The 23,382-nt window shown below is 38.9% G+C and overlaps 1 protein-coding gene and 1 non-coding gene across 6 annotated transcripts in view; both read right to left on the bottom strand.

Annotated features, from left to right (window-relative positions):
- Pdhx (pyruvate dehydrogenase complex component X) overlaps positions 1–23,382 on the bottom strand; it is a 58,292-nt gene that overhangs the window by 14,644 nt on the left and 20,266 nt on the right. For all 5 annotated transcript variants that reach the window (XM_027422371.2, XM_027422372.2, XM_027422374.2 and 2 more), the window contains 4 exons: positions 15,015–15,115; positions 8,960–9,180; positions 6,504–6,602; positions 544–706 (listed from right to left, as the gene is read on the bottom strand). In XM_027422371.2, the coding sequence (XP_027278172.1) occupies positions 544–706; positions 6,504–6,602; positions 8,960–9,180; positions 15,015–15,115 (584 nt within the window). The remainder of the gene's footprint in view (positions 1–543; positions 707–6,503; positions 6,603–8,959; positions 9,181–15,014; positions 15,116–23,382) is intronic.
- Positions 19,914–20,003, bottom strand: Mir1343 (microRNA mir-1343). The gene has a single exon (NR_105115.1). It is a non-coding gene; the product is annotated as a microRNA mir-1343 (primary transcript).

Raw genomic sequence — 23,382 nt, 5'->3', positions numbered from 1 at the left:
AAAAAAGTTGCCTATGAAACTTAGTCCTCAGTCCTTTCCAAACATGATAAAGAACAATCTTCTCTATTAGTGGGAGCAGTGTGCGTTTACCTCCCTGATTTTAAAGGGACACAGAGAAGAAAAATAGGATAAACAGAAGAAGAAAACCACAACAACTGTGACACTGCTTGTCTCTGAGGAACAAAGTAGACTGTTGTACAGTAAATTCTAAATAGCTCTTCATTCCCTCAACAAAAAACAAATATACCCATAAAAAGGATCTACAAGTTATCCAAGGAAAATGCCATGGCTACAGCACACATGTACTGCACTGAGGGGTTAGAATTCGTGGTAAAATGGAACAGAATCACAGTTATACTTGGAAGACAGTGCCATATAAACCATTCCATTTGTGCCAGAAATCTACAAGAAAACCATTTGGGGTACTGTCTACATTTACAACTTTAAGCTACTGTTAAAATGGATTGATTAAAAAGTACCTATAAAGCACACAGTGCCTGTTTTTATTTTCTTTCTCATAAAATCTTACTGAGAAGACCTTACCGTTGCATTAGGTTGCCCAGGGATGGATACTGGTGGGATCATTGGCCTAGGGTAAGATGGCCCGCCTGTGGCTGGAGGAGGCACAGATGCCGACAGAGTGGGGGCTGGTCTGGATTCTGTAATCTTGCCCATCTGTTTCAACTCAACTAACTTGAGTGCATCTCTGGAAATGAGAGGAATATAGACTTAAAAAACAGTGCTGAGGTGTGAGAGGAAGATAAACACTAAAAACAAATATTACAAAATCTAAGCAAGTCTTTCCTCTAGACCAGAGGTTCTCAGCCTATGGGTCTTGACCCCTTTGGGGCTTTGTATCAGATATTTACATTACAATTCATAGCAGCAGCAAAATTACAGTTATAAAGTAGCAACAAAATATTTTCATGGTTGGGGCCACCACAACATGAGGGCTGTATTAAAGGGTCAAAGTGTTAGGAAGGATGAGAACCACTGGCCTAGACGGTCTTCTGATTCTTTTTAGGTATCCAATGGATAGTCATACATTTTCAAAACCCAATTAATAATTTGAATTTATAATAATTAGAACTCAATGGGCATATCTGAGATAATTCTTTCTCAAATAAAGCCTCTTGCTTAACTTAGTATCTTATTATAGATGATGAGCAAAATTCTGTGATAGGTCTATCTATTTGATCCTAGAGTGTAACCCACATAACCCCTCAGTATTGGGTAAAGATAGTAATTTTTATTAAAAAGAAAACTTGTCTTTTAATGGGAGACAAGTATCACTAGTTAGATGAGCAATGTAGTAATTAAAACATTTTACTCTATGTTCATGTCAGAGTTGTCACATGGCATTCAGAAAGTGCCATGTTCATAATACCTATGGCTTTCATACAAATACTTGCTAAATTATTATCACTTAGAATAAAAAATAAATGAAGTACTTACAGACCCATGTTTCATACTACTTTGTAAAACAAAGGTGCATTTGTTTACACAGGGATATAATTAAGACTATAAGATATGTGAAGTCCTGAGTTCAGTTTGCTAGGTTATAGTTAGCTATCAACTTGACACAGCCTAGAGTCATCTGAGAAGGGAGTCTTAATTAAAGGATTGTCCAGGTTGAACTGGCCTGTGGGCATGTCTGTGGGGTACTATCTTGATTGTTAATTGATATAGGAGGACCCAACCCACCCTGTGTGGCACCAGTCCCTGTACAGGCATTTCTGTGCAGGTGTTCTTGGAATATTTTAGATGAGAGATCAAGCTGACAAAACAACTGAAATGCTACATCATTCTGGATTCCTATAACTGAAAGAGTGGGGGAAGAGTAGGAAGAGCCAACCAAGTGTCACATGTTATGTAACTCACATCAGCTAGGTGGGAGAGGTATTACTCCTAGTTTAGACACACGTGGACTCAAAACAGTTACACTCAGTATGTAATTCAGTCTGTCTCAAACACCCACTCATTCCAGGTGCTGGGAAAAAATGTCCTTAGATAAGACTCTTCCCAACAAGCTTTATTCTACATAGCAGTCATCCATCAGTCACACGAACAAACTAGAACAATGGAAACCATCCTTTAAAAGGAACACAGCTGAGTAATGAGACAGAGCAATGAGTGAGAAGTCTGGTTATTTTAAAACAGACAGCCTGGGCAGATTGGACATTTATGAAGGATGGTGTAGATAGGCAGGTAAAAAGGCTGGGAGAAGGGTGTATCTAGGCAGAAAACATGTGACTTCCAAGAAGATGAAGTTTCTAAGAGAAGGAAGGCCAGAACAGAAATGTGGTGAGCAAGGTGGGGAGGAAGGCAGCTGAGTACATCCAGGGTTGAGAACACTTGGGTATGTCCAGGTTCAGAGCCAGCTGCAAAGCCTGTGTGCGGTTTCTACCTCTCTAAAAGCAGTAGACATACTATGCAAATTAAATAAAGTGAAAGCAGAGCTGTCTCCTAAGAACAGACTAGCTAAGAATTAACCCACAATGAGCAGAATGCTAGGACTGAACAAGGAATTGGAATGTGCCTAATCTAAAATTAACAGTAGGACCTTCTGACAAGGTCCCTTTACTCACCATATACAAAGTCACAGAAGAAAAGCTGTTGGCAGTACTGCTTCTTACAACCTGGAGATGGTGACAGAGTGGCAGAGGAAGTAAAGGGGACAAGTGTCCCAAGGAGTAATCTATGGACCTCTGGACCTCTTTAAAGGTTTTTTGTTTGTTTGTTTGTTTGTTTTTTTTAACCAGCTTACTTCCATGTGGAAATCAATTTTTACCCATAATATTTATAACCTAAACCCAAACTGTGTCAAGGTTAATGACAGCTGACACAATTCCTGGAGACTGATGTCATTAGCCCAAATGCCATCTAGATGAATATGTAAGCACTGATATAAAATAAAACCTACTGACTCAGAACAATACCTCCCAGAAAGGAAATTTCCCTTTCTAGAGTGTTTTTAAGTTACAAACCAACGTTATAGACCCTTCCCATTTTTGTGAAATAATTAAATGCTTATCTAGCAAAGTGTATTATCCCCAAAAACCAGCCACATCTTCTCACACAGATTTTTAGCTTTCTCAGTCATCAGATGAAAACAAACACAAGGACATAATAAACATCTAACAGGCTGGTACCTGACTCATCAATCTAAAAACAACGAGGGTGGTGGTGTTAATTAGGCACAGCCCTATCTCCCTGTTGGCGTGACTGCTTCATCAAGGAAGATGTGAGTTGGTTTTACTTCTGAAGTAATTAAGATTACTGGGCAAAATAGTACTTGGTGAGGAATAAAAGTGAAGAGGAGCCATTAATCATAAAAAAGTAGCAAATAATTCTGACCAGTGATTTGCAATAAACTTTTATTATTGATTTTACTATTATATAGCTCATGAAGTATAACTGTTAACTGTTGTTTAGTAACAGCCAACAACTTAGCTGCTATAATGCAGAGATGATTTTAATAATTTCTGCCCATTAAAACAATTAATCAGATTAAACTGGAAGCATTGACTGGACGTTAAAGACTCTAAAAAAGGAGAAAATAAATGAATTGCTTGGGAAATTAGCTCAGGTACAACCTTTCCCACCCCTCAGAAAGTAGTTAACTCTGGTGCATCATTTACTAATTTTAAGGACTATTACTTAAAATCAGACAACTGCCAACATGCCAAGGTTTGATGCTGTGGTTGACATAAACAAAAACATTAAGTCCAGTTCTGATTTAATAATCATATATACTAAAGATAATAAATAAGGCAAAGATTCTAACCATGCTCACGAACCTCTGACTGTAGCCTGCACTTGTCTTGAAAGAGTCACACGGGCAGGTGGGCTGATGACTCAAGGCTTCCTCACAACACGTACCTGGAGCACTAACTTTGTTTTAAGATGAAATTAAAAGACAGCTCTGAGCCTGTGCTCTTCTCCACAGACACAATGGCTCAGCAGTGTGGCTCAGCGGCCAGGACCAGTGTCATATCACTCGCCCTGTGTCCTCAACTGAGGAGGAGCAGATGGGAGATGGCACTCATCATTTCCAGGGCATGTGCTAAGGCATAGTTGGGGAAGCTCAGGCCAAAGTCTTGAGCTTTACAACTGTTTTAGAAGAGTGCATTTCTGTTGGAGCCACCGGGACAATGTCTCTCTCTAAACTTCACTTTAATGTCAAACAAAAAGCAAAAACCCTGTATAGCACACGCACTAAGGATAGCTTTTTCTCATGAAATCTGTAAAGGTTCATACTTAGAAGACTCAAGTTGACTTCCTTCTGGTAGAGAAGGCATATAGGCTGGGGAAAGAACTGGTAAATAGTGGGAGAAAGAAGGCAGAAGCATCCTAAGCACAGTTCTTAACACTGTTTCCTTAGAGTATCAAGAAGACAACTGTATTAACACAATTTTAAACCAGTTCTTAAAATACTTGTGTATGCATTAAGCATAGTGGCACACGGCGGACAGGAGAAAGGCTACTACATGTTCAAAGCCAGCCTAGTCTATGTGGTGAAACCCTGACTCAGGGGAAAAAACAAAGCAAAACAAAACAAAACAAAACAAAACAAAACCAAAAAAACATTAAGTCCCATGTCTTTGTTCTACTGTTGCCCTACTATGAAGCTGCTTTCCCAAAGGGTACCTAGTCACCAGGTTCAGGAACCTTTCCTCGGACCCTATATTCCTTGACTTGTGGACCATTTCCCAATATCCTACCACAGAAATTTAGTCTTCTAAATGATGCAGCTGTCTCTATGACAACCACTGCTTCATGATCTACTCAAACTATCTCCTTCATCTTCATCATCTGATCCCTAGAAGGCTTCTCAGTGCTGACAATAAGCTTAGACATCAGTTACTCTGCTAAGGTGAGCTCTTCCTCAAACCCCTTATCCAATCTACTTCTGGAGCCAAGATTTCAATTACCCAGAACAGGATCCCAGATGTCTTTTGCATGACTTCCAACCATGTGAAGGGCAGTATTCATTACCTCCTGCCTGCGCCACTTGATTTTCTCTACCTCAACTGATCCCCTTACCTCAGAGGCCCTTATCTGTTGCAATTTATACTGCACAAACTTGCCATGTTGATCCTTCTCAGGTATAGCTATAATTATTTTGCATTTCTTCAAATCTTCAGTGGTTAATGAATTAAACAGGCACTTTATCCTATCCCTCAGATAACAGACAAGGAAAATCTGTCTTATGATTATTGTCTTAGTGTGTCTCCCCCCACCCCCTTTGGTTTGGCTTTTTGAAACAGGATTTCTCTGTGTAGCTTTGGAGCCTGTCTTGGAACTCAATTTGTAGACCAGGCTAGCCTTGAACTCACATAGATCCACCTGCTTCTGCCTCCCAAGTGCTGGGATAAAAGTCATTACCACCCAGCATCTTAGTCCATTTTTGCAGAGTTCTACTAAGGTACAGACTGGAGAGTGAGTAACAAAATTAAGATATAAGCTAGTGAAAAACAGACCAGTCCCTGGGCCAGACCACCACTTTTTTTCTATTTGCTCTACCTAAATTTATAAAAATTCTAGGCAACATCATCATTTCCAATCAACAACATCATCATTTCCAATCAATATTCACTAAGCTTAGAATTATCACAATTCTAAAAATGTGAACTCTGTCCCAAATATTCAGCAACTGCCAACAGCAAAGGTGCACACATTTCTATTGGTGACTTTACATGTGGTCGTAAGCCCATTTGATTAGCCTTTGTTGTACCTTTATTAGGCTAAGTCCTATTAGAGAAAGGCTCATCTGTATTAATAGACTCTTAATTAATAGACAATTTTAAGCAAAGATGCACCAATTTCTTGAGTGGAAAGTTGTTCACATATAGAGGTCATGTCTTAGCTAATTCAACACATCTCATAAATGATCATGTTCTTCCCCCAGTCCACAGAACCCTAAGAACTGTTTTACATTCAGGAGGAGGATATACCAATACAGCTATTTTGTTGAAAAAAAATGAACAAAGGAAATCTGATGTGTATATCAGATTTTAAAGCATACTGTAAAACATTTGTAATTAAAATGGTATCAACTCAGACAGATCAATGAAAGAGAAAAGGAAATCTCCAAAGAGAATTGACTGCAGATGGAGACACCTCTGGAAAAAGTAAACAGTCTGAAGATCGAAGGATTAAATTATTTTAAAAAGTATATTGCCATATCTGGGAAATTTAAATGGGATTGGTGATGATTTTATAACCAGTTGAAGTACATTTCTCTGCTCTGTGCTCTCATTTTCGACATTATCACTAGTTCTAAGAATGTGGCTTAGTTACTAAATTAGACCTATTTCTTAATAATGGTACAATTATTGAGAAAACAATCCTTGCATAGATCATAATTTACACTAACAAAAGCAATTAAAACCACACGAGAACAGTGTACCACATTTTAAATTTCAACACAGAATAAGCTCTTCAAATCTTTTCAGAACAAGATAGTGAAGGGATTGATGATTACAAAACCACACACATACTCTTTAGTGAAGATCCCTCGAGGGCCTGTGGCTGTGCCCTGGCTGGCATCCAATGAATGTTTTTCCAGAATGTTTCGGGCAGCTGGACTTAAGCGAAACCTAAGAATAAAAACATGAAGATGAATGAAACTAATTAACACATTGATTCAAATAGATCTAAATGTCAACAGTTTTGCTGATAATTAGAAAGTAAAATCTTAACACTGAAGCTAAAGTGACTCTCAAAGATGGTCACAGTCACATAAATTAATCTATATCAATCTATTTTATTGTCAAGACACTTTTGTAAAGCAGTAAGTAGTTACCAATTCAAATAATCTTTAAATAAGGGTAAACATTCACTAGGAGAAAGAGCACCCAATTTGACTGATTACATGTCGTATGGCTCTGCATCACTGACACCAAGAGGGAACCAACCATGGTGCTCCTTCATATACTTAGCACAGTACAACCATAAGCTAAATTTCTACTCCAAGCACTTTTCAGTATGTAATGGAGCAGCTTTGAGTGCAAGTACACTGCTGTGTAAGCACCATTGCCATCTATTGCTGGATTCTCTCATCTTCCCAAATGCCAGCTCTGCACCCACTCAACAGTAACTCTTCATTCCTCTGATTTGGGATCCCCTGTCCTACTGTCCCTCCCAGTCAAGTCTTCATGAATGTAAAAAGAAAAATATAGTATTTGTCCTTTTGTGGCTGGTTTGTCTAATGGCTTCAAGGTTCATTTATGTACTAGTTAGTATGTATTGGATTATCTTTCCTTTCCAGGCTAAATGCTTCAGTTCACATACATAGCATTTTGGAAGTATGAGTTGTTTCTACTACTGTGAAGAATACATGAACACAGATTCAAAAACACTGAATCATTGCTTCTGATTCTTCTGTGTACAGATCCCGGAGTATCAGAAGTTGCTGGATGATAGAGAAATCCTCCTTGAGATGTTCTGAGGACCTGCCATGGAGTTTTCCACAGCAGCCTTTTGACTTTACATCCTCACTCGTATGTGTTCGAGGGCTCCAGAGAATCCACACATAATTGCTATACTCTGGGGTATCTGAAAGCAGACATCTTTCTAGGTGTGCAGTGGTGTCACATAGTGGTAGAGTCCATTTTCATGTGTCTACCAGCCACCTCAGCACTGGAAGAAGTAGCTCTAAGCCCTTCTACTTCGAATTAGATTGTTCTGCTGTTTCAGAATTGTACTTTTGATGCATGTTTTCAAGTTCTTGGTATAAATATGAACACACCCAGCAGAAAACTCTACTGATTTTACAGGCAAAGAGCTGAGGTACACGGTCCTGTCCTATAGCTGATAAGTGTACTGTAAATGTCTATGTACTCAGACAAATGAAGTAAAACAAGCTGGGTCAGATGGTTTAAAAGAAGCAAATAGAGGGGGTCAACTGTGATGCTCCCTAGAATTTTGGAGAAATAGACCCAGGTGAAAGGCTCTCATGCTACTAAGTCTTTGTTAGATTTTTCAGGATTCTGAAATTTTTTTATTTTTTTTCTGGAAGATAAAACTGATTGACTGCAAAGCAATTTTGAAAAGTCATAGTGTGGTCAATACTGTGTAGTTCCATGGGTCAGGTGGTTTTAACAGGTCACGGCATATTCATCAGAGTGTCTAATCATGGCTAGTCTTAGCTAGACAGAGCACACACAGTGTTATCTCTGTAATGCAGAGAGGACTGTGAGGCACAACACAGGTGACATGGCTTCTGACTATTACAAGTCAGAGAGGTGAACACAGGGAGCCTGGGCATGGAACTCAGAACTACTCTGTGGTAAGAGGAACTGAAAAATCATTAGTGAATACCCAGATCCGATCATTACTGTACTTTTTGATCAAATCATCACAGCATGCTTTGTACACAGTGATGCCGGGGCTGAGCCATGAGCACCTGAGTTTGGATCCCCAGTACCCACATAAAAGCCCAGTGTAGAGGTGCATATTGCTCAACACTGGTACTGGTGAGGCAGGGACAATGTTCACAAGGATCTGTTCTATCACAGGATGGTTGGGGGAAAAAATCTACTCCTGTCAGGATCTCAAATACAGAACTATTTGAACAGGAACACATGCTAAAATGACAATTCTATCTCATATGAATTATACTCTGGAGACCAGAATTCACATTTTAGTAATTAGAATTCTGTGAATGGGAACAGAAAAAATGAAGCTTGGTCTCATGAGTGTCATTCTGTAATTTTATTCTATATTGGGCAAGCAAGGCTTTTAGGGGGCCCAAACAAAACAGGTATTCACTAACATCAAATGAAGAAGGATGTAAAATAATCATTGTTACATTGTCCTAAGAGGAAAAAGTGGAAGACCAGCAAATCCCAATGATAATGCTTGGAATAGGATACCGATTTCAAACCTCAAAACAATCCTAACCATTTTTACATGATAATAATCATGTTTGATTTGAACATACGTGCACACTCACCGAGGTGTTCCTTCTGTGTGTTCCTTCCTGGCAGGGCTCGAAATCTGTGGCTGTGGAGAGGGCTGAGGTGGCACTGCTGGTTTTGAAACTGGAGGTGGTTTTGAAACTGGAGGTGGAGCACCGACATCTTTGGGAATTTCCACATGTTTCCAATCTTCTCCTTCTTCAACCATCAAGCCAATGAGTGAACCCAGCTTTATATTTTTAGCCCCTTCTTCAACCTATTTATAAAAATAAATAATGGTTAAAAATGGAAAGACCCAGGATCACAGAAAGTCACTAATTCTGCACGTGTGAGAAAGACTGCCACCTTCTGGCCCCTGCACCCTCTCATTCCTCCTCCTCTTCCAGTACTAATGCTGCCTCTGGAAATGAGCGAGACCCAGGCCCTTTGCTTACAGCCTTCAAAACCAGAGCTTCCCTTACTTCTTTGATGTCTACTAATTCACATCCATGGAGGCTGTGGTTAGAGATGTCAGTTACTTATCTTCACTAGTTTTTACAATAGTTTCAGAATTTTAACAGCTCCTAAGGGATTAAATTATCCAAATTAGTCCTATCTACTAGAATATAATTTTAAGTAAGATTTTCCCAGTAAATTTAGTCTGTGGGGAGAAAGTGTCCCATTATGAAGATAAAGCTAGTTAATGATTCTGGTTAATTTAAGGATAGGTTATGTCTTTCTCTATTACTTAAATCTTTCCTGGAATATCTACTTAAAAACCCAGGAAATGTATCATGAGTTTTTCATGAATGCATCAGTGACACAGTGGTGTCCTAACTAATAAGACAGTTTTCAGATAGTATCTGTCAACTAAAAATCTAAATTAGATAAAGACTTCTTTAAGACAAAAATATTTTAAACATGCCAACAGCAATTAATTTATTAAAAGAGGACAATATTGAATAGTTTTGGTAGTGTAAGACAATGCTATTCCTTTAAGATTTCCTCCTCCTTCCTGCTTCACTGAGAAGTCTGCACAACACTCTAGGCCTATAGGCTGGAGATAGATGCCCCAACCAAAAAAGGAAAAAAAAAAAAAAAGAACTTTGGGTGACTGTCCAGGCAGTGAGATGTCTGTTAACTCTAGAGTTTACATATTATCCTTCAGAGGTCTTTGATGGACTTGAAGACAGATTGTTATGGTTATGGTTTTCCTTAGTTATGATAAAAGATAAGGTACACATAAAACTCACACAGATAGAAAATAGAATATTTTCTTTAAATTTTGCCAAATGTTAATGGACTAAGTATTGTAACTATAGTTCTTGCTTGATAACTGTTTTGTTATATATAATTTTACTATGTTAAAATTAAAACCTTTCTTTTTATTTAGAAAAGAGGAGATGATGGGGAAATGTCCTCCTGTATGCTGTGAATATTATGTTTCTCTTACTGGTTTAATAAAACACTGATTGGTCAGTAGCCAGGCAGGAAGTATAGGTGGGGCTACCAGACTAGGAGAATGCTGGGAAGAGGAAGGCAGTGAGTGAGTCAACAGGGAGACGCCATGTAGCCACCAGGAAGACAGGATGCCTGGCCATTCTCCAGTAAGCCAAGACCATGTAGAGATACACAGATTAATAGAAATGGGTTAATGATTAAGAGAGAGCTAGCCAATAAGAATTCTGAGCCATCGGCCTAACAGTTTATAGTTAATATAATCATCAGCGTGTTTATGTAGGACTAAAGGACTTCGGAACCAGGTGTGACAGACTCCCATTACAGGATCCATTGCATCTGCAATTATGGATGACTGGAAGCCACCATGTGGATGTTGGGAACTGAACTTGGGTCCTCAGCAAGAACAACAAGTATTCTTAATAGGGAGCCATCTCTCCAGCCCCACCTTTTCTTTTTAAAAAAGATGAGTAAAAATTATAATGGGTTTGTATCTTTTCTTCTCCTACCTGCTGATGAATTGTTAACTGAATATCAAAAAGCAACTAATTAAAAAGACAACAAAACAACAGTGTTATGAAGTACACTTCCTTTCAAAACTGAACCAGATAAAAATCAATGTCTACTTACAATCCCTCCCAAAAAACCAAAAACTTCCCCTCCCCCAAGAAACCTCACAAAACAAAAAAGGCTAAGATTCTAATAACAAGCAATTTAGGGGAAGACTTCCACTTCAGAATATAAATAGATTTCTGGAAAGTGACTTGGACAACATCCTAACCCTGAAACTGACACCTCACTTTCTGTTTCACTTACTACAAAGCATACAAATAACTCCCCACATACCCTAGCATAATGACAGGGACACATTACAGTCAGCTAGTAACTATTTGCTAGCAGCAACCGAAGTAAATGCATCAAACTGGCATGCCTGGAAAAGACTTCTTACTGCGTTAAGGGAATAGGGAATGTCTAAAGTTCGTTTCAAGATTTTAACAGCATTAAGTGGAACTGTTATGATCATTCTTTTCTTTAAGTTTTGTTATATAGTCGATTGTAGAGTGATATATATCCGTTCTTTTCCATTGTATGCTTCATGTTGTTAATTTTTTAAGTGAGGAAAGCTAATGATAAATACTATTTTTTTGATTTTTGGCATTACAAAATAACCAGTAAGCCAAGTAATTATTTAAATATTTTTATTCTTTTAAAATTGAACTGACTTTTGAAGTTCAAACAGCAGTTGGTACAGAGGAGTTGAGTCACATAACAGATATATTGGCTCAGGGTCTCTTTACAGTTTTAAACAGCTCTTACACCTCAGTATTACCTTCTTAGTTTATATATACACTCAAAAGGACGAAATATAAGAAGTACAAAGAAGAAAGCACATCAATGACAGCTAAAATGTAGAAGAAGAGACACTAAATCCAAGTAATAGCTGCCTGCCTTCCCAGTGCCAGGCAAGGTTCTATTGATACGTTCAATGCACCTGAAAACCCAAGAGGTAAATTAGTATCCCAATAAACAGATGAGGAGCCTGAAGCCCAAGGTTACAACTTGGTCAGGATGCCACAGCTAGGATTTAAGTGAACTGACCATAGATGGCGGCATGACTTAGATCAGCACCACACTGTTTGTGCATTGCTGCCTCCTGTCATCTCAAGTTGGTGCCAGTGTGGCCATAATTGACCAAGTTTTTAACTACAAAAGGACACCCTCAAACTGTATCACTTTGAAAAAAGATTAGAACTGAGAATATCCTCCACTTGGTAGAATTTTCTCTGAGCTTTTGAGAGGGCGCTTTCATAATTACAATATGATCTACAGAGATCTACACGGGTTCAAATTCTAAGTATAAGCCTTCACGTCCTAATATGCACTTATGAAGGTAACTGGGCAATTTAATGAAAACAGGAGGGAGTAACATAACAAAGCTTAACTGAAAAATAATGGAAAATGGCAATGCCATGGCATTAGAGAAACAGCTGACACTGTAGAATGTAAACAATGCCGAGAATAACTGTTCAGTTCTTTATAATATCTAGATGATCAAGTCTTTTCTTAATTGCTTTACAGTTCATGGAACTTTGTTTTAAGACAGGGTTTCATATAGCCTATCTAGCCTGGCTTCTAACAAGCTATGTAGGCAACTATGACTTTGAATGTCTGATCCTCCTGCCTTTGCCTCCCAAGTGCTAGGATTACAGCCATGCACCACCACAACTGGTGGCAGTGTTGTACATACATACACACATTCTTAAATAAAGATTGACTACTATGGAAAACTACCAATGGAATCAGTGAGATGGCTGAGTAGAGACACAGCCAAGCTTGTGCTCTAAGTATGATCCCCAGAACTCATATGGAGAAACCCACCTTCTACAAGTAGTCCTTTGACTGCCACATAAGCATCACAGCAAGTGCTCATGTATGTACACATACAAGTATACATACTGAATAAGCATACATTTTTTAATTTCAAAAAACTGGAAAGTGTAGTTGTATATTTGGATTATATGTATATATGTAATGTTTGCCATTGGAGACTAAATATTGTGGAAGCAGCATCAGAGAACTTCTAATAAACCTTTTTAATATGTCATCCCAGTCCTCTGAATACTAACCTGAAGACTAAGCTGACAAATTGATCTATGCGTATAATAATTAAAATTTCCTGCACAACTTACTATGACTCAAAGGAAAATTTAAAAGCCCTTGTACTAAATGAAATAAATTGGAACTAGGCCACAAAACTATTCACACAACAATATTTATTCTTAATTAACATATTAGGAACATTTAAGTATCTCCTGGTTCTAATTAAAATGTAATAAATATTTTACATTTCAATGTAATTTAGATACAAAAGTTATAACACTGCTTACAAAGATAAGATTATGTGACAAAAGAACTCAGAAATTTCCCAGTGACCAAGGAATTACATTACCAAGAGTGAACAAGTTATACTTTGTAATCTTGTCAAAACTATGACTTCCAACTACACACTACTGCTTTAGTGATAATAGCTGCAGGATGTATTTACTAGTACCCTTACCTTTAATAATCTCAACCATCTCCTAGCAAATCATTTTATTATATTCACTAATGTGAGCACTATCCCATAATGAAAAGCAAAGACACAGCTCTTGCTTGGACAGAGAAGGGTGGAAGGAAAATAGGACTAGAAATATCACCTTAATGGCTTCTGTTCCCATTTGCCTGGTAAAACTGCACACAGGCAGCAATATACTGTTACTCTTCCCATTACTCAGAAAGCATTAGGACGCTACCAAAATCACAAAGGCCTAAATCTATGTATATCCTCCCTCTGGTGGAAAAATAGCTGTCACTAAAGCAGCTGCTAACGGCCTCCATTTCCCACCTCTGTTCAGGGCATTAGGACTAGAAAAACAGACACTACTGACCCATTGGAATGGCTAGCAATTTGAAATGCATTACGGAGCAGTTAAGTGGAAAATGCTATTATCATGGAAGACTTATGCAGCCAAACAATCAAGAGCTGCAGCCAAGAACAGGCTGCCAAAAGCACACACTGGAAAATGTAGTTGAGTTTGAGGCATATGGTAAACCAAGCAATGTTTTTTTTTTTTCTTTTGCAAAACACCATAAAATTATTAAGCAAACTACTTTCAGTATGGATTTTTCCAGTTATAAAGGCACAAAAGTATTTACCCTTTAATTCACATTTCCTTCAAGTGCATTAACTCTATGTTCATCGCTGTGTTTTAACTGAGATGCTGATAACATACATAGCAAGAAATGAATGTTGGAAATACTACAGTGTTAAGAATAAAACATCAAAGGCTAGGAAAACTAAGCCAACAAAGATTATTTTATAGTAGGAAACACAAATGACAAAAAGAAGGTCTATATGACACTAGAGTATAAAATCCTAAAGTACTGTGTATGTGAACAGAACAGACAAAAGCCAGGTTATACCTAAGTTTCACCTAGAGATGAACGGGGGTCTCAGACCCAAACACCCATCAACAAAGAAGGCCAACAGAGAGGCAGCTTGCTTGTGCAGTTCAAGTGGTAGAGGGCAAAATGGATACTCATTGCCCAGTCACGATCAGCCAATATGACATGCACTAAGAGTTACCAAGAACCAAGTAAACAGTGGCACTGATACATACAGCAGTACTACTGGAATTCTGTAGTGAACATTTATGTATTTTCTCACTTAATCTTCCCCACTTCACATTCTAAGACAAAGACTCCAACAAAATGAATTTGCTCCTCGTTACACGTCATGCAGAACTGGCAGCACCTTTCAGTTACTATCAACTGGCAGTGACTGTGCTGCCCACAGTCTCACCATACTGTCTGCTGTAGAGACATGCTGATGGGCTCTACAGTAAGCACATGGCACAGCCCAAAAGCCATGCTTCACCCACCCACAGCTTTGAGCCAGTTAAGTTATATTTGCTTTTGTATAAATGGTCTAAAATTCTATCCTAAAACCATCACATACATGACAAAAAAATCTAGGGGAAAAGAGCAATTACTAAATTTTGGCACTAAAACATTGTACATGTGATTTTAAAATATATTATACAGTAAATACCAAGACAAACAGAAGGGATTTTATGTAAGGAATTTACATAAAGAAAGACAGTCACGTCTTACCACTATTTTGGCTAAGATGCCATCGTCGTTTGCATCTAAGGTGACCACAGCCTTGTCCGTCTCAATTTCACATAATGAGTCTCCAGCACTCACAGCTTCACCTAAAAAAAAACAAAATCAGGCTTGTTTTGTTATTCTGCTTTTTGGAAAAATTTAAACTTACATTGTATTTATTATTTAGTGTGTGTATGTGTGTATACATGCATTCAACTCATGGCTCATGTGGACATCTTGTGTCTTCTAAAAGCTCTATACTAAGTATATTTGCTATAATAAAAATGATTACAAATCTAGACCAGATATTAAAAATGAATTCATATCTATAGAGATAATAACAAACGCATTTCTTCTCTAGGATCAAGATTCTATGTCTGTTTATTTTTATTTTCTCTTTTTGAAATGAAGTCTCATGTCGTCTATGCTAAGCTTGAGTAGACAATGATAGCCTTGGAGTCCTGATCCCTCTTCCTCTCAGGTGACCTTCCCTTTTTTTTAAAGCACAATTTGACTAGTCCATTAAGAGAGACATTTTATCAATTTAATACTTTTTGGCTAACACTTTAGGGTAAATTCGGAAACCCTGATAGCACTACATAGCATGAGTAAACAAAGCATAAAAAGCATAAACAGAAAATAAAATACATTTCTATGCAACAGAAAAGAGATGAAACTCAAAATATGGCCAGAAGCCAGCACTGCAGACTTGCAGGGTTCTGGGCTGAGAAGCATGGAAAGGGATGCTGTGGGGCTGCAGGATGAGCAACCAAGGCTGTTGACAGACTATGACTTTCCTCAGGAGCTGAAGGGTACGAAATGGGAGGACTGAAAGCTCTCAACAACGTGAGCTATGGCAAGCTACTCCTGAAGACAAAACATGAACAAAACCCAGCATGTGGGGAACAAGCAGGAGGAAAGACATGGAAACAACAAAAAAACTGTCCACTCAAAAGCAAATCACAAAACAAGGTTCTCAAGCACGAAATCTAGTATCATGAAAACAAAATACACAATTAATAATTGGAACAGAAACTGAATTTTAGAAAAGACACTATAGCAAATATTTTCAAATAAATATTTTGAGGTAAAATAGCTATTACAAACACTAGGGATTTTTAAAAATTACAGAAATGAAACAAAATAGTGTCAAGGAAAAAAATTAAAAATTGTGGAAAGAACTCAAGCCACTGAACTAAGGCACCAACGAGACACAGCAAAAGCATGGTAATGAAGGAGGCACTGACAGTAATAAATAAGGGCAAACAGAAAATTAAAGGAGAAAGCAGGTGAGTGACAGTCTGAGGCCGATGGTTTTCTCAGGAGTTTCAGGCAGCGTGGCTAGAGGACCGTTGGGAAGCAGGTGAGAAGAGACGTTCCTAGTACTAGACGGGTGTCAGGGTGAAGATTGTGAATGGCTGGACTGACTAGAACGGGTATGGGTACATAAAGGAGTCTTGTGGCATGGAGGGAGGCTCGGAACAAGGGAATATGTATACATAAAAATTAAATGGGCTTCAATTTTATATATGCTTTACTTTGATGAAATATTCAGCAGGAAACAAAAGTGTATTAGATTGTATATACATGAATCCACATTTGATAACCAGAGAGACTGCACACTTGTACACTATGAACAATAGAAAAAACATTTTAAAAAGCTATCAGAGAAAAAAAATAGATTACCTCAGTGGAATGACAGACTGAGAGCAGACTTCAGCAGCTGCACGGTCAGAGGACAAGGAAGTAACATTCACACCGAAGGAAAAAATCGTCTGTAATCTTAGACGCAGCCAAACCAAAATTAAGAATGAACTGTCAAGTATTTTTAGGGACAGAAAGTGTAGGAAAATTTACTAATAGTGATTACTTTAAGGAGCTCTTACAAAATGTAGTTCAGGAAAAGCAGACACAAATGGCAGATGGACACAAGCAGGACAGATGGACACAAGAAAGTTACCACAGAAGGCACTAATACTCATTGCCCAATTAAAATGAAGCACTTGAGGATTTTAAAAAGTAAAAATAAACTCCAAGAGATAAAAGGCTAGATAAAGGGAAGGTTCAGTGAGCGCTAACTGTGCTCACCACTTGGTAGAGTTAGAAAAAAAAAAAAGAACAATTAATTCTAGATCCAACTGGCAAAATTTAAGGATTAAAAATATAAATAAAATCTACAGGATTCAAAACTCAGGAAAAATAGAAAACAACAAAATAATTATCTATTAGAAAATGGGCATATAAGAAGAAATAAAAACAGAAATAAAACAGAAATGTTTTAAAAATTACAGAAATCAGCCCAGTGTAATCACAATAAGCATAAATGAATTAAAACCATCTCTTACAGGCAGATTATCAAAATGAACACAAAACTAAAATCTTTGCAAATGTGGCATATAAGAGACAGACCCAGCCAGGCAGTGGTGGCGCATGCCTTTAATCCCAGCACTTGGGAGGCAGAGGCAGGTGGACCTCTGTGAGTTCGAGGCCAGTCTGGTCTACAAGAGCTAGTTCCAGGACAGCCTCCAAAGCCACAGAGAAACCCTGTCTCAAAAAACAAAAAAAGAAAAAAAAAACAAAAACAATAACAAAACAAATAAACAAAAAACCAAAGAGACAGACCCCAAACCAAAACTTAATGAAAAACGCAGGGGCAGAAAAATACGAGATATATAAGCATACCTCCTCACATATAGTCCCCAGCTGTATGCAGCAGAGATATTAACTGGCCAATACAGTAAGAGAAAACCTAAAGCATTAATAAATATGCCATGAAAATTCAATGTATGGAAACTTAACTGTATATCAGAATGAACAACCAGGAGGTTTTACCTCAGACCCAGAAGCCCAGGACTACCAATAGTAAATATTTTAATGAAGTAAACTTAGTTGTTAGATGGTATTTACTGAACACCCAAAAGGTCCCTACCTCATCTATCCCCAAAGGGAAGGTTCTGGCCAACAAATATTTATTGAAAACATGTTTATCCATTGAGGATGCTGCAGTGGGAAGCTAGAGCAGGGTTTTTTTGTTTGTTTGTTTGTTTGTTTGTTTGTTTTTTGAACTTCTTACCCCAAGAAGCTCCCTGTACACCTAGGGAAAATCAACTGGAGATGATAGCAGGGTAAGAAGTCAGAATGCCCTGAGAATATTCAGCAGAGTCACCTAACTCAGTTTCTAGAAGGGAAAAGAAGCTTCCTGGAATAAGAGGACAGCTCCTCAAGTGGACAAGTGCAAAGGGCAATGAACCAGGCAAAAAGGTACACACCCAGAGCCCTGGGAAGAGAACATGGCACTTCAGGCACCTGGCAAACGTAACAAGGGAACATGTGGATCAGATTGGGGAAAGGCAGAAACAGACCAAAGAAACCTGTGTTTGTCAGCAGGGAGAGCTGCTGCCAGCCTTCCCTGCTGCTCCAGCGCTGTGAGCGCACGTACGTACGTACGTACGTACGTGTGTGTGTGTGTGTGTGTGTGTGTGTGTGTGTGTGTGTGTGTGTGTGTATGTATGTATGTATGTATGTATGTATGTATGTATTTGTATTATATATTAATCACCAGTGCTTTAAGAGTCAAAAATGCTCTATTTCAAGTGGGACCTGGCCCCAGTGTTTCTGTTGGAGCAATGGGAGAAGAGACTAGACTAAGCAACTTTTCAAATACTTCTTAGATGCACACACAATAAACTCCGGCCATAAAGAAAAAGAATAAAATAATGAACTATTTTTTCATTCTCATTTAAATTCCAACAACCTTTAAAGAACTCTGTACAAATTTGCTTTGGCATGTGAGTTTCTGAGTCACTCAACTGCCTCACCTCTGCTTTTCTGATCCTTTGCTAATTTGAAGAGAATCACAAACTACCCCAGAAAATGCTTCACTGCAAGTGCTGATTCTTTCTCCTAGTCAGCAGTCACAAGCTTCATCATAATCCCACCGTTACCCAAGTCTCAGGCAGTGTTCCCCCACTTAACTTCAGATCAAATGCTTTAGGGAAAAAACTGCAGAACTTCAGAAATCATTAGTTCCTCATAAGGAAAACATGAAATTATTCTTTACTTGGGTATAACATCTGATTTGCAGCAGGTTTCTAACATCTGAAAAAGACATTTCTTACGGACTAGGTCAGCAATATGAGCATGCTAGGAGAGCCAAGAGAGCATGTGATCAACAGAGCAAGACACAGAAAAACCAGGCAGTTGTTGAACCACAGAGGAGTTTAAAATAATTACTACACGAGGAAGCACTGTCTGTAATGATCATGAGACTGAAGCTCTAGCAATAATCACTGTGAGTGCACGCAGGACATTTGAGACTGAGTAATGAGACCCAAAGATCCAAATCCAGGGCTCCAGTACTGCTCAGCATTGAGCTGCTTGGCAGAGTTGAGGAGGAGCCTCTGCCAACCCCGCTGAAAGTTTATTCCAACCCCAGACGCTAACAGTCTCCTCCAAGTTACGCATCTCTCCAACTCTCAGGAAGATTCTGAGTGTGTGGATATGAAAAGCAAAATCACAGACCCGGGAGTTTTATGTTAACAAACACACACACCTTTAAATAGCATATGCAACATTTCCTGCTAAAAATAAAGATAGAGATATATTGCTAGCTATTAAGCCACTAATAATCAAGAATTAGCCTCCCTCATTCCATAGTCTGTCATTTAGACACATCATTCAGCAAACATTCATGTACAACGTACACACACAAGAACGGAAAGCACTACAAAAAGCACTGGCTACAACAAAGCGTTCAATTCTGCCCAGCAGTTTATGTTCTAGTGGGTCATTCTTAGCTGAGGCTCACTGGTGGGTTCTCAGCACCACATGGTTGGCTGTAGAAGATAGCAGCTCCTCTGCTTCCTGTACCATCTCCTCCTGGTCCATGTCAGTGTTGGAGGTGGAGCGGGCCCGGAGCGAGAGTGCGGGCCCCAGGAGGGGCCAGAGCAGAGGCCTGCCCGGGAGCCGCTCCCCGGCACCGAAGCCAGCAGCATTGTCCAGGTCCTTTGTCCAGATCGGCAGCTGACAGAATTGAGGATGAGGTCCACAGAGATGACCCTCTCTTAAACATGTCTCAAATACATTTAACAGTGATGTTTATTTTATTAACAAACACAATCCCCTGCCTCCTACAAAACAATTTTGCTCTACCAAAAATGAAGTCTAGACATCTGTTTCAAAGATGTGTGTGGAGTACGGCTGTTTTCTGTAGAGCCCATAAGTTAGATTTGTATGAAGGTCAAGGAGAATGTGCTCTTTAGTGATACAGTGAGTCCATGGAAACCACCAGGCTGATTAAAGAAGCCAATCAAAAAAGCTCATTTTCTCCTATATTCTAGAAGAAACGTCGAGAAAGGGCTAAAGATAGGGCAGGTTGGCAAGAATTGGGCAAAGAAGGAAGTGGCTGCATTAGACAGCAGGTGTCTTTGGGGTGAGAGACATTCTACAACTGAACTGTGGTTGACAGTCACATCATCCATACTTTTATGGAATTGTGTGCTGAAAATCGATGATTGTTATGGGAATGGAAAGGACTTCCTTGATAAAACTGTCAAAATAGTGCTGCATTGGACAAGGGTTATTGTGAAATTCACTTTTCAAATTTTTCCACTTTAGCATCACAAACAGAAGCCAAGGCCTCTGCTATAGTACAAACCACTCTGACAACTCCAGTGGCACCTACTCAGGGAATGCAGCTTCCTTCAGAACCCCTGCTTTGGAATTTTACACAGTAGGTTGACACCAGTTACAGATCATCTACGACTTACACAAAAGTGGTGTGACATAGTCACAGTTTTCAGTCTCATGAGCTGAGGAAGGACATTAAGAGTGGATTCTGAAGAAACATATTCCCTACTCTGCCTGTGCCAACCAGACACTCCCCGACCTGTACACCATCATCTCAGTTTGGTTTTGTTCCATAGAGCTTCACCTCAGAGCAGAAAACAGACTTTTACAAAGTGGGAACCAAGAATCTTTAAAATACACTTGATTTTTCAACTGAAGAAAAATAAACTAAAATTACTTTACACACACAAAAAAAAACCACTGAAACATACTCCCAAATAGGAAACTTTCACTCCAGCTCAACTCCTTTTCCAATAGACTGGAAACATGGATACAGTGTAACATTTTCAAAGCACTGTCTCTAATTTTATGGTATTTCTGTTCCAGTCTTAGAGTGAAATTAAGTATTATAATATAAAATACAAAACTGTTCTGACTCACTTATTCAAAAGATGGAGCTGATATATGTTCTTATCTTACTTTTCTGTAACGTAGAAAATCAAATAAAGATGAGATCTGCTAGAACTGAATTTCATTCAGTTAACTCATTCCCAGAGCACAGTGGACAGGCGTGAATCCTAGGGCAGGTTTCATCTTGCTGCATCCTCTAGCATCTAACACATATGTAGTCATGGCAGCATTGTCAGACATGGCTGTAATTACCAAGTCTCAGACTTTTAGGAATGCTTATGAAGATCACACTCTGCTTAGAGGGTATCAGATCATTATCTAGTCTTTCCTTGCAATTTCAACCTTCTTAGATGTTTTAAATACTAAAGTAATTGTTTTAAATTATAGTGACTATTGTCAATAAAGATCTATCAAACAAAAACAGTGAATAAAAACTGTATATCAGAATATAAATTTGTTTTCAACACAAAAGGAATTAACCAAGCTATTATAGATGTATTGCATTAAGCACATTAGATCACAGTGGCAACAATCTTTAAAGGATTCCTGAATTACCAAGAAAACAAGGATTAAGAATGGTCTCAATTACTTCCAATACATTACTAAACCACACCCCCTTCACACCCCTCCCCCCACCCCCCACCCCCCACCCCAACACAAACTGGCTTAATACATGATTTTAAAAGCAAACAGCAGGGAAATATGCTCCAGAAGATTGAAATATATCATTGCCTGTCATTAATGAAAGGAGTGCATTGTAGGAAAAGCATAACAGATGGCTGAACTACACTCATCCTGCCTCTTGATCCTGCCTGGTTCCACTGGGAGTACCTCATCAGACTGCCAGTGAGCTGCCACACTCACATCTACAGGCCCGTAAATTCTCAAAGTGTGAAGGAACTTAATATTTCTGAATCACTGTTTAGAGGTACCAATTTCCTGCAGTAATGAGTATGAAAACAGACAAGGCTCTAAGTCATGAGGGGAAAACAGACTCCCAGGGATCACATTACTTGGAAACGTGGAGCTTCCTTAGCCACTGATAATTAATTACTTTAAACAATGGCAGTAGCCAGGCAAAGCCAGTCCCCCAAGTGCATGAGTGAAGCACTGGCTTTGGTTTATGTGACTCTTGAAGTTCTAGAAGGCACTGTCAGATGTTTCTTTGAATCTTTTCTGTCTTCCATCTTCTCCTTTAGCCCTACTGGATGTCTCATTTTAGACTTCTCTTTCTAATCCCCCACTATTACCTCCTGTGTGGCGTTCACAAACCTTCTCTTTTCACCCAACGTTCAATATTGTTTCCCAGTTTGTGGCCAACACTTTTCACGACTAGAATTTCCATTTGGTCTTCTCTTTGCCTGATGTTTTTGCATAATGTGTCTATGTTGTCATTTGAAATTCCTTCTCTTATATGTTTAATAAATTCAAATTCACATATTTTGAGTTTACTGGTAGATCCTGGGGGAATAGTCTCTGCCGGCTATGTTTCGGAGTCTCACTCCTAGATGACAGCTTCTGGGCACATCATTAAGTTTGGGACAGAGCCCTCAGCAAATGGGACTGGACCCTGGAATCCTGCATGGATTATTCCATTAGGATGGTGATGGGGGAAGTGCTTCTGTGTATGTGTTTGTCTTGCTGGATGATAAATAAAGTACTGTTTGGCCAATGAGGCAACAAATTAGATGGGACTAGGAGTCAAAGAGGATTCTGGGAAATGTAGTTCTGAGAAGTGGTGATCCAGGCAGGAAGTGACATAGCAAGAAGACTCATATTTAAGCAAGGACAAACACGAAGTGTCCCCTTTTCCCCTTTGCATCCTCCAGAGGCGCCATGTGATCCACCAGCAAGAGAGGGTGCCAGCGGAAGGCATCCTCTATAAGTCTTATAAAATATATAGATTTATGATAATTAAGACTGAGCTAGCAGATGAGAAATTCTAGTCATTGGCCAAGCAGCATTTGTACCTAATATAAGTCTCTGTGCATTAATTTGGGCCCTAACTGGGTGGGCAGAACTCAGGCGGCTGGCAGAGACCGCCCATGTGGCAGTAGGGCTCTGGCGTCTTTTGGCGGAAAGATTTATCGTAACAGGATGGCTTTGGCCAGATATTTCAAAGGTATTAAAAGTTGAGGAACCTTTGCTTCAGCCATTGAGTTCTCCCTCACAAAGT

The sequence above is a fragment of the Cricetulus griseus genome, chromosome 6 (assembly GCF_003668045.3).
Source record: "Cricetulus griseus strain 17A/GY chromosome 6, alternate assembly CriGri-PICRH-1.0, whole genome shotgun sequence".
Taxonomy (NCBI): domain Eukaryota; kingdom Metazoa; phylum Chordata; class Mammalia; order Rodentia; family Cricetidae; genus Cricetulus; species Cricetulus griseus.
The sequence above is the reverse complement of the archived record's forward strand: the minus strand, read 5'-3'. Positions and strand labels throughout refer to the sequence as shown.